This window comes from Rosa chinensis, chromosome 3 (genome assembly GCF_002994745.2).
Source record: "Rosa chinensis cultivar Old Blush chromosome 3, RchiOBHm-V2, whole genome shotgun sequence".
Classification (NCBI taxonomy): domain Eukaryota; kingdom Viridiplantae; phylum Streptophyta; class Magnoliopsida; order Rosales; family Rosaceae; genus Rosa; species Rosa chinensis.
In genome coordinates, this window is record NC_037090.1 from 14,352,763 (window position 1) to 14,365,436 (window position 12,674).

Here is a 12,674-nt window from a genome sequence, read left to right on the forward strand (position 1 = left end):
CCTGTCGCAAAGCTTCCATCTTCATTTTTAGAAGCTTATGCAAATCCCTGTACATTACTGTATCATATGAGGCATTGATTTGTTCATTGACACACATGGAGGAAGGCTTGTCCCTGCAGAAGATTATTGAATTGTATTCAAGTCATAAGTACAAGCAGTTCCGTAATTTCTTGAAGTTCAAGGTATGCTTTTCAAATTAGTGGACTATTGTAAATTGTCTCTTTACAGCTTTATAGGACTGATTCTGATGGAGCTATGAAAATGAAAAAATAAAAAAATAAAACGTTGCTGGTTGTCAGTGCATTGTTGTCCAATTGCTAAAGAACATACACCTCTTTCTGTTTTTGCTTGACTCCAAATAAATACTAAAACCTATAGCAAGATCCTTTCAGGGCGTATTTGCGGACAGTCAGTGGATTGCAGTGTCTACATAATATTTTAAATATCTTTCAATATCAGTGTTCCCTGCAATTTAACAGAGAACAGGGCAGAGATGAGTTTGGTTTTCCAGCAAATTCTTGAGACGATTGTGAAATTTAATTCAAGCTACAATTCAGTATAAGAATGAACTTTATCTTTGCCCCCTCTTAACAGTTTCAATAGAATCAATACCACAATGAAATATTTCTATTCTGCAATGGATATTAAGAACTGACTGACCAGGAAAACACACAACGTGTCAATTGATGCATTTTATGCTTTTCAACATTATTAGCTGATTTGAAAGCATTAGTTTTCTCCACATTACTTTAAGATCATTCACATTGTGACTGGTATGATTGGAAAACTTTATGCAGCTGAGGCAAGTCATTTATTTCAGGTGCATGGTGGTAGTTCTGGCTAGCTAGGATACATTCAGTTGTGACAGTTAGCTTAGGAATTCTGATGAGCTCAAAACTTTCAATTGGGTGTACCGAGTTTCAGAGGTAAAAAGGAGAGATTTTCTTGGAAATATTGAGAATTTAGCTCTAGGGACTGATTTTGGTAGTTCATTTTCACTTGCACTTTACTTTTAATTACTTAAAAAGTAGAGTGCAATTATTAAGACGTTGAAGTGTCATCAAAATTACCAGTTGGGAAGTTATCCCTCAAACCTATGCAAGAATCTGAAGTATCTACCTTTCGTTGAACCTATGCAAGGCCTCACGCCCCTCACCAAATTAAATGAGATACGCATTGGTAATTGTCTCCTTATACAAGAAAGATGCACCGAGGAGAGCGGCCCAAAGTAGCCTAAGATTTGTCATATTCCACAAATCCAGGGTAAGTCTTCCTAGTTCTTTTCATTTTTTTTCCTAAATGAATATGAGGATGAAATTTCTTATTGTTTATTTTGTTGCCAATAAACCTGGAAGAAAAATTTATCAAAAGAAAAGAAAAATATTTAAGAACAAAAAAGTAGGGGACATGAACCAAAACCCCTCAATCAAAGCCAAATGACATAGTCAAATGAGAAAAAATCAATGGCAAATACGAAGTAAATAACCATGAAGATTGAAAGATGTACTTACCTCAAAATCAAAGGTTCAATCTCACAGTTTGTGTCTTATTTCAGATAGGATAACGACCTGGCATGCTAACAACAGTAGGCTTATTCTGTTTTCTTCTCTCAACTTCTCTTTTCCAAAACCATTCAAAGTTTACCCAAATGCGAACTTGATTGTCATTGCTGCAGTCAATCACTTTCAGAGCTACAACTTTTATACCTGAAGCATCAATCACGTACTAAACAGAGTAAAACTTGTTCATGACTCATGAGGATCCTTTTATCTCCTCTCCAGCATTAACCAAACTTCTTTCGTATCAGTTTAATGAGACCATAGTGTTAGGGATGTTGAAGCTAGCTATACACATGACCAAGCTACGTACACTGAAGCAATTCCTAGTTTCTTAAAGTTTCTTGAAGCGTGTTAAGATTTATAAAGCTACTTAACAGAATTTTGAATGCATATATTTTTCTCTACGGTTTCCCGTTAATTATTAGATCCTCTGCTGTGTCTTTTCCTTAGCAAATAATACTATGCATGTTATCTGCAGCTGGAGCATCTATTATTATTTCGATCTGTAAGTGGGTTTCTTGGGGAATTTTATCAACTGGTGCAGAGTGCAAACAGAGTCCAGGTACTTAAGTTCCCTTATCCGCTGCATGGTTTCAAAACGTTTGCCGTCAAATAGGGTTCTTTCCCCTAAATTTCCAGGGACCTGACATAGCAAGAGTGCTTAAGGGGCACTTACGATTTCTTGACAGTTTGTAATTTGAATAGCTCTATAGCCAAGATTTCACCATCTATTTCTTATTTTGTTTTGCATTGACTTGTTATTTGCTTAGTTGTTTATGTTGAAAACTAGAGCCTACCATTTAGGTTTCCACTTTGATTTTGTCATAATTTGGAGAGCTCCGTATCCATGTAGCAATGCCTATCAGCAGCTACATATAGCCTATAAATAGTGAGTTGCTTCTACCACATGGGAAATTCTACAGTACTGGGGTGTATCCCATGCTGTTTGTTTGATGAATATTTGTGACCGTCAGATCCACAATATATCCAATGGTCGTGGATATTCGAATCAAGTTAACCTATTTAGCCGGTAACTGGTTCATATGATATGCCACCACGACTCTCTCTCTCTCTCTCTCTCTCTCTCTGCGTGACTCTGCCTCCCCACTGCGTGACCCTCTCTGTCTCAGCGTGTCTCCTCGATCTTTGAGGCGTCGATGGCCGTTTCTACACTCGATGGTGACGAACTAACGGTGGTAACTCGGCTCTTACTTTTCAATCGATCTGTATCACATGAACATCTCGACTACTTTCTGGGTTTTCAGTCGAATAGCCTCGAAGTCTTGAACTTGGTTGCTCTCTTCCTCAAGCAGCAAAGCAGATAGCCTGAAACAAGCTTGGTTAGTTGCTGAAATCAAGCTTGGTTAGCTGGTTCTGAAATTGGCATTCAACCATTTATGTTCTTAAATTGTTCTTTTGTTGCTGGTATTGCTTGCTTTTATGTTTTGGGGTTTACTTTCGAGTTTGTGAAGAGTAAAGATTGATTCTTTTCTCATGTAAATTGAGGGGATTGATGGGAGTTTGAAGAAATGGGGTTTTTGTTGTTAGTTAAAACGGGCTGTGTGTCCTGCTGAACAAAGTTTGAGTCTTTTCTCATGTAAATTGAGAGCCCTGAAGGGAATTTGAAGAGATAGAACAGGTATACGTTCTATTTTGATTTCTGAATTTGGTTTGATTTCTGTTGTGATGTTCTTTTAAATGATTATCTCTAAAAATTTACTGTTCTCATCTCATACAGTGGATGGTAAAGCTTCAAACTGTTATTTGGTTGGAGGGCAATATCGACAGAATGAATCCTCTGCAGATTTCAACTACTCCACAGGATTATGGTATGTATCTTCTGATATCGACATTGATAATTGTGGGAGATGTGTGGGTTCTTTGCTAGATGAATGTTATGAAATTAGTGCGTTGCCTTTTTAATTTTTTTTTTTCCTTTTCTTTTCTACAGAAAAATCCTTCATTTACAAAATCAAGAGTACTTTATCTGCATATACATGATTAATTATCTCCTATGTTTAACATACAATATTTCTTCAACTAACAGGGCACTAATTACGGATTTAGAGTGCTCATGATTTGACTATGTTTGTAAAAACTCAAGAGGAATTTGATGAAGACAGGGTCAGTAAAATGTCAGATGATGTTCTCTGCTTTCAGGTCAGCTGTTCTGTACATATTCTTAAACACCATTGTGGAGAGGAGACCTCATGTATTCCAAAAGATGAAGAACCTAGCTGTGATCGCGTAAGCTGACTTGCGAACCATACATTCAGCCATATGTTTTAGTTCATTACAGCCTGCCACTTGTTTTTCATATTGTAGTTCATTTCAATCCAGAAATCATTGTTCTTAGCAGCTATATCTAGCTATCGGACACCATTGTTCTGTTTCCCAGCTGTGGTTTTTAGAACTTCTCACTTTTCCATATCACTACACATACATTTACGAAAGCTGCAATAGGAAACCACGTACATGATGCTAGTTACTGCTAGTTACGTATATCATAAACCCCATTTCTCATTCTCAGTATCTTCTGGTTTTTTTGAAAGAGTTTCCTGGCATGGCAAAAGGCCTCTGTGTACTGAGAATAAGTGATGATCTTGTTTTAGTGTACTCTGTCCTAAACAACCTTCCAAACTCTCTAGCTGGCTTAGGTACTTTGCTGGGTCCTTGTAATGACCCATGTTTCTGGAAATTTGAGATCTAGGGAACAATAATTCGGTCTAGGGAATAATAATTCGGGAATAATAATGACCCATGTTTCTGGGCCCTTGCTGACTTTAGAGATTTTCCCGAGCGCAATATCTTTCGGTTGTTGAAGGTTCCCATATACCATGGTCGGATAGTGAATCCTAGAGAGGTATGCCTCTTTAGTTCTCATTCTCTTGCCTCTTTCCTTCCTTGATAAGTTATGCTTCAACTAATATGTTAAAACCTTTAATTTGATAGACTGAAATTTTGACAGTTATCTGCATTATATGAAGCAATTGGTAAAAAGTCTCTTACTGAACTTCGAGCTGAGGGTGGTGAGCTATTTGAATCATTTGTGGAGAATATCCATAATAAGAAAGTTACTATTCATGGGCATGCAGATTATTTTACTCTCACTTTTAATTTCAAAATATTTTCTTGATGCTATGATGCAATAACCATCTGAAATTTTTGTTCTTTCATTTCACCCTTGAGCAATTATGTACTGTCTTGAATGTTGATGACCAGAACACTGATACACTATGCACATTTGTCGTAAATGATCAATTTATGGTGATGTCGAAGGTAACTTTATTATTAATAAATATTGAGTTCTGTCTTATTATAGTTGAATGAGAAGTGATGATACTTTGACTGTGCAGGTCAACAAGGTTTTGCAAATCTTGAGAGATGCTGAAAATTGGCCAGATGAGAACATGTGGATTGCTCCTCTTGGATTATACCATGAAAAATGGCAGGTAAGGAGTCTAGTTTTTTTAATGCAAGGGAAGCCATTACAGGTGCACGTGTAACATCTTCTGCTTGTATCTCAAGGTCCTAGGACGTCCTGCTGAGTATCAAGTTCTAATCATTGGTAGTCACGACTTTAATGCTTTGGCTATCGAAGTCATCACTGAAGTGAACGAACTGAACAAAGAAATGATATATCGTCATTGTGTGCTGGTGGATGATGCATGGCCTGTGGTTAGTACCGTTGATCTTGATTTGATTGTGGTAGAATTTGGGATTGTCGTAAATATGGGGCTTAAGGAATTTCAGGTATTGAGCAAGATTTTGAAAATTCGACCTAAGGAACATTTTCAATGTCTAAGTCTGAACATTCCAATTAAGTACTTCTGTGATTGTGTTGACAGGATATTTTAAGAAGATGGAGGCGAGAATTGGCATTTAGAGGGGCCATTTTTAAAAGTCCTCCGAACATTTCTTTGGTATCCGCAGGATTGGGAGATCTCATGTATGTGTATGACAATTGTAAATAAAGTTGCTGACAGTTTATCAAAGCAAAGTCTGGTAATGGACTATGGTGTTGTCTACATGAACTTCCCTTCGGCGCATTTTACTGGAATTTAGCTTGAAGCTTTAATAGGCTTGTGCCTGATTGTAGCTTGCTTTAATTTGCTTTCTTCTGGGCCTACATGGGTGGCCAAAACTGATTCTAATTCTGCTTCTGAAACATGAGGTTTAGAACCAAAAGCAGTGGTTAACTTCTTGGTACGAGGAAAATGTTATTTTCTTGTATGTTCTATAACAACCAAACTCAGTGGTTAACTTTTTGGTATGTGAATATTGTGTTTCTTTTCTTTTACATTCTACAAGAACAAAAGTGCTTAACTTTAACACACGAACTAAAACACTCCAATTCGATCTTATAGCTTTTTACATTCTATAAATCCTAAATCACGTAAATAGTTCAAACAAACAACTAATTTTCACAGCACCAAACCAAACCTTTAACTATAATTTAATTTCTGCCAAACTCACCCGAATCTGCAACTTAACTCCAGAATAGGACAATTATACATATACCAACATGCAGTTCAATGGAATCTCAAAACCATATAAAGCCTTCAACATTCAATTAAGGTATCGACAATAGTTTACTTCTACCATTATCCAAGTAAGGTCTAGCTCACCAGGATATCCAAGTAAGGTCTAGCACACCTGGATATCCAAGTAAGGTCTAGCTCACCAGGATATCCAAGTAACTTCTGGGAAGCAAGTCCCCCCTCTAACTACACTATTCTTGTTCAAGTCTGCCTTGATACCAGACCCTACCTTAGTTTCAATTAAACCCAACTAAGAATTAAATCCAAACCAAGAATGCTTCTTACCTCAATTTGGTCAGTTGCCGTCAACAACTTTCACCCAAAATCCTTATTCTTCAATTTATGTACTGCACAATCCCACCTTTCAACTGGCAAAGGCTTTTGATCAACCTCCAGCACCAATTCTCTACTCTTCCTCAATTCCAAACCTTGGTTTAAGATGAAATATTAAATAGAGCATGTGTCCTCATTCATGTAATAAAGTTCTCGAATATGTAATTGAGTTGTATCTTGTGTAATGTTCCGTATTTAGAAAATAGTTACATTTCTAACATCGATTATTACGAATGTAAAGACAAATTATCAAAAATATTGAAATAAATTTTACAAAATTGAAGACAATGGGGTTGTACCTTGTGTAATCTTCCTCATTGAGAAAATAATTACATCTCTGACAACGATTATTACGAATATAAGGACAAATGATTAACATTTTGTAATAATTGTCCTATTTGTGGTAATTACAAGGTCTAAGACAATATTTACCAATTTATGAACCATTTTACAAAATTGACGACAAATGTGTTGTACGATTGGTAAGTCTTCATATTTTAGATTAAATAAATCATATGTCCTCATTCACGTAATATAGTTCTCGATTGTGTAATTGGTCCGTACCTTGTGTAATTTTCGTCATTGATAAAATAATTACATCTCTGACAACGCTTATTACGAATATAAGGACAAATTATCAAAAGTATTGTAATAAATGTCCTCTTTGTGGTAATTACAAGGTCTAGGACAACATCTACTAAGTTATGAACCATTTTACAAAATTGACGACAAATGTGTTGTACGATTGGTAAGTCTTCATATTTTAGACTAAATAAATCATATGTCCTCATTCACGTAATATAGTTCTCGATTGTGTAATTGGTCCGTACCTTGTGTAATTTTCGTCATTGATAAAATAATTACATCTCTGACAACGCTTATTACGAATATAAGGACAAATTATCAAAAGTATTGTAATAAATGTCCTCTTTGTGGTAATTACAAGGTCTAGGACAACATCTACTAAGTTATGAACCATTTTACAAAATTGACGACAAATGTGTTGTGCGATTGGTAAGTCTTCATATTTTAGACTAAATAAATCATATGTCCTCATTCACGTAATATAGTTCTCGATTGTGTAATTGGTCCGTATCTTGTGTAATTTTCGTCATTGATAAAATAATTACATCTCTGACAACGCTTATTACGAATATAAGGACAAATTATCAAAAGTATTGTAATAAATGTCCTCTTTGTGGTAATTACAAGGTCTAGGACAACATCTACCAAGTTATGAACCATTTTACAAAATTGACGACAAATGTGTTGTACGATTGGTAAATCTTCATATTTTAGTCTAAATAAATCATATGTCCTCATTCACGTAATATAATTCTCGATTGTGTAATTGGGTGGTACTTTCTGTAATTTTTGTCATTGAGAAAATAATTACATCTCTGACAACGCTTATTACGAATGTAAGGACAAATTATCAAAAGTATTGTAATAAATGTCCTATTTGTAGTAATTACAAGGTCTAGGACAATATTTACATGTACATAGACAATATTACAAATTGATGACAAATGTGTTGTTAAATTGGTATAATTTTTTTATTTTATTTTCCATGTGTCAAAATTTTATTGGGTAACCTGATGACCTATTCATCAGGTTACTATCATATTTAATTGTTATATATTAAAAAAATAAAAAATAGAGGTATCCCATACTGGGGGGTACTCTAGCTTGTCTCGTCTTTCTAGTTCTATTCATTCTGTTTTCCTAAATGAATATGAGGATGAAATTTCTTATTGTTTATTCTATTCTCTTCTCTCCAGTTTCTTTTCCAAAATCATTCAAAGCACCCAAATGCGAACTAGATTGTGATTGTTGTAGTGGAAATCACATAACTTTAGTCAGTCACTTTTAAAGCCAAAACTTTTTATATCTGAAGCATCACGTACTAAACGGAATAAAACTTGTTCACGAGGATCCTTTTTGTCTTCTCTCCAGCATTTAACCAATTTTCTTTCTTATCAGTTTAATGAGATGACAGTGTTAGGGACGTTGAAGCTATACACATGACCAAGCTACGAACACCGAAGCAATTCCTAATTTCTTAAAGTTTCTTGAAGCATGGTAAGCTTTATAAAGCTACTTGACAGAATTTTGAATGCATTTTTTGCTTTTGTCTTGCCTCTTTTTCTCTCTGGTTTCCCTTTAATTTCTTAGATTTAACTAGCTTTACAGCCTCTCTAATAGAGTAGCTGAATTTGACTTTTAGCTAAATAAAATTATTTTTGAAGCAAAATTCAACTCCAACAGAATAGCTAGAGCTAAGTTAAATTTAAGTTTTGCTAAAATGACTAGCTATATTTAGCTAGTGAATCATGAATAGCCAAAGCAAAAGTTATATTTCTCTCTCCTCTTTTTGTCCACATGTCAGTTTATGATTCAATAAAACATATCATATCACTTACAAATAGCTTCTAACACCTTCATTCAAAATGTGATTGGTCTGATTCGCAGGCTTTCATAGTCTGTAAATTTGTTTGGATGCCATCTTCGAAAGTTTTCCTTTCAGCAACTAATCTTTTCATTTGTTCCTCTGACGTGTCCTCCAAGTCGAAATCATTGCTAGCTTGGAAGGTGTTCAGCAGAACACTTTTAACAGCTTGCAGCCTACAGTACAAGTGGAATGACCCTTGTTTTTGTATTGCTCTCTTTGTCAAAACTCTAGATTAAAGCTTACATGTAGACCAATTCTTCTTTATCCCTTTGCAGCAAAATGTGGTTAGTTGCACTTGCATGAGTATGTAGGTGCTTTGAAGTCTGAAATCTCTTCCATCTGTGATACTCAACTCAAATAGTAAGATTTTCAATACTTTTTGCGCTTTTTGTGAAAAATTTATTACCAGGGGAGGAATAGTTTAGGTCTATGTTATTGGGAATTGAGACTATAGGAAGATACACACTTCCTACAACTTGGTGAAGTCTTTGGAATTCGAGATTATTACTTGAAAGCAATAGTATGGTCGGGATAGTTTTCCATATTACTACAGCATCATTGAAAATGGGGCTTATTTGATTTGCAGGCTTTCTGAAACGCCAGATGAGGAGTAGTTGAGTCAGCTAACTGGTAGGCTCCTCATGCCATCTCCCAAGGTTCCCTTTCATCAAAAGAACCTTTCAGTTTGTTCCTCTGAACCTTTCCGTTTATTTGGCTACTCTATTTTTCTTAGAGAAATCATTGTTACTGTAGAAGCTGTTGCATGGAGAATCTCTTAACAGATTGCAGCATAGAGGTTTGACTCTTCTGACCCTTCTTTTGTGTTGCTCTATTTATCCAGATAGAACTGTATATGTAAACCAACTCTTCTTATCCTAGCCCTTTCCAGCAAGATTTGGGGGACAAGGTTTTGTCATTTTATGGCTCTGTTGTTCAGAAAGCAATTTATAGCCATCAAATCGGACATCTTTGTATAGCAAGTGTGTGATGTCTGATGGATGATAGAAACAACCTAATTGGTGAAGCATGTATCTTTCTTTGTCTTATTTGTCTTCGGATTTCAAGAGTTGCGCAATCCTCCTTTTCTGTTTGTGAAACTTGTTAGAACTGAATGGACTTAACATTATCTGTTTACACTAAGTTAATAAAACAATTGATTTAATTTAAATAAATAACAAGAAATACATGATTATAAGTCTACTTCTGGTTACCTATTGAGGTGTATATCTCTCAATAGGAGTTGGAAACTCATCTGTCAATTTACCTGATTAACTTGAGGTATTTGTGATAAGCATCAAGTCTCCTAAAAGATAAACCTAAAGCTGATCTTGGACTCCTTTATGGGATGAGGCGAGACGGTTACTGGCCACTATATAAAGAGGAGTAAGTCCCTGTACCAACCACTGTATTACATTTGTTCAGCCCCATTTCTGAAGTAAGTAAGTGGTGAAGTGCAGAAGACTATCCTTTCGAGTTGGTGTGTTGATCCCTTGCTGGTGCAGATGTCTTCAATGGCTCAGAACATGGATGCAGAGCCTAGTACTATTAGGATTACTCTTATGAATATATATGTTCATGTTACATCTGCAGATCATGTATGTGTTTATGTTATTTATGAAATGGTCTTGATATGTGATGACATAGTGTGCTGCATCATGGTTTTCAATAAAACTTCACAAAATGCCGAGATGTTCAAGAATTTTTAAGATTGTACCTTGCCAGATGCTCTGTTGTGCTTGAGATTGTGGCTGTCATGTAACCATAAGCAGTCATTTGGTGCAGGCAAAAGCATCCTCAGAGCCAAAAGAATTCAGAGGTGAATTTTGAAAGTGCTTTTACTGCAGTCTGTAATTATAAGTTATTTCTCATTCCTAAGATATCTAAGTCACGAAGCTGCCATCTTCAATTTCAGTGCAGATCCCTGTCACTTTTCATATGCCGCTTCATATGCCGCATCAATTAGATAAAATTTATTTTTCTTTTTCTTCTTTCTTTTGCACTGATTAGTTCATTGACACACACACACACAGAAGAAGGCGTGCCCCTGCGGAGGGTTACTTACAAGCATTTACGTTATTAAGAACTAACCAATCCCTTAACTTCATGAAGTTCCGCACCAAGGCAAGGTAAGCTTTGCAAATTATTGGTTATTCATATGTTATATGTGAAGGAAAAAAAACTGTTGTCGGTTCTCATTGCTTTGTTGTCCAATTGTTAAAGAACATACTTAAAGCTAAGTAAAAATTAAAACCTACGTCCATCGTTTCCTTATCAACTTGGTTACGGTGTTGTCTAACTAGTTGAAGGAAAATACATACAACTTGGTGAAGTCTCTATGTCATTCAATATTGTTGCCAAATTTGATACATGTATAGATCTATTCCACCGAAAAATTAAAGACCTTATGTAAGGTAGGGTCAAAAAAATTTAATGGAAAGTATATACTGTGATCGAATCCCTGACTTAACGACTCGCCGCTCACCCATAGGTTTACTGTCAGCAAAAGAAGCTTTCAGTTGGTGCCTCCGAATGGTCCTCCAAAGTGTTGGTGTAAGATTATTGGGGCTAATTCTGTTTTTCTAAACCCTTTTAAAATTATTACTAGCTTGGAAGATGCCGAATTGAAACTCTTGATGGCTTTCACAAACAGGTATAACCCTCTGTTTTTTTTTTCGATGACAGGTATAACCCTCTGTTTAGTGTTCTACTCTTACTAAATATATCCATGAATATGTATACCAACTCTTCCTATGCTTTTGTAGCAACCCAAGATTTTCTCCTTTTATTGTCAATATCGGGGATTTGGTTTCTACAAAGCAACTGTTAGCCATCTAATCTGAGATCTTTGGATGATAATCATGATATGGGATGGAAAAAACAATTTAAGATGAAGCCGGTGTTGAATTGAACTTTTAAGGTATGTAGTCCAAGCTAATGTTCAAGGTTTTCTAGTTTTGAAAATAAATTTCGATAATGTCAGTGGTGAAGGAACTTTCAAATTTTAGTCTCAGATGGTGTTGGTCTTTTCAGTGACAGCCATGCGGAGATGTTCCACTAGAGTTGGGAGTACGTAAGGATGTCAATGTTCTTTGAGAGTTACTTGGCTAAAGTTTGGAAACAGGCTCACCTGTGCTCGTGGATACTTGTGCCCAAGCTGAGCAACTGATCAGGAGTGGACACGCAACATGCTCCACGTCAGCTCAGAGAAGTTATCAAGGAGCGTCACATTAGTCAGAAAGAATGAGAAAGATGAATGTTCTTGTTATTATTCTTCTTCAAGAATGGGGTATATATACATAAGATACATCAAGTCATATTACAAAAAATATTCCTAAAAGTAGATTAGCCCCTAACTTGTTTGGCCAGCTACCAACTTGTCGGCCGCCATTGTTGGCTTCCAGTCCAACTCACGTCAACACTCCCCCTCAAGTTGGTGCATACAGATCACGGATGCCCAACTTGTCAAGTGAGTCATAAAAAGCTTTAGTCGACATAGCCTTTGTAAGAATATCTGCCAACTGTTCTTCAGTAGGAACGAAGGGAAACAAAATGATCTGTCCATCTAGCTTCTCTTTAATGAAGTGTCGATCTACCTCCACATGTTTCGTGCGATCGTGCTGAACAGGATTGTGAGCAATTTCAATGGCAGCTTTATTATCACAATAAAGCGGCATAGCCTTTTTCTGTCTGAACCCCAAATCATTCAATAAATTTCTCAACCACAACATCTCACAAAGTCCTCGGGCCATTCCTCTATACTCTGCTTCAGCACTAGAGCGAGCCACCACC

The 12,674-nt window shown here is 36.1% G+C and overlaps 1 protein-coding gene across 1 annotated transcript; it reads left to right on the forward strand.

Moving 5' to 3' along the window:
* The first annotated feature begins 4,340 nt into the window (after positions 1-4,340).
* On the forward strand, positions 4,341-5,859 carry LOC112192883. The gene is made up of 6 exons (XM_040516358.1): positions 4,341-4,422; positions 4,528-4,646; positions 4,742-4,838; positions 4,916-5,011; positions 5,088-5,312; positions 5,408-5,859. Exons 3-6 carry the CDS (start codon positions 4,824-4,826, stop codon positions 5,531-5,533), a joined length of 462 nt encoding a protein of 153 aa, XP_040372292.1. The 5' UTR covers positions 4,341-4,422; positions 4,528-4,646; positions 4,742-4,823; the 3' UTR covers positions 5,534-5,859.
* The last annotated feature ends 6,815 nt before the right edge of the window (positions 5,860-12,674 follow it).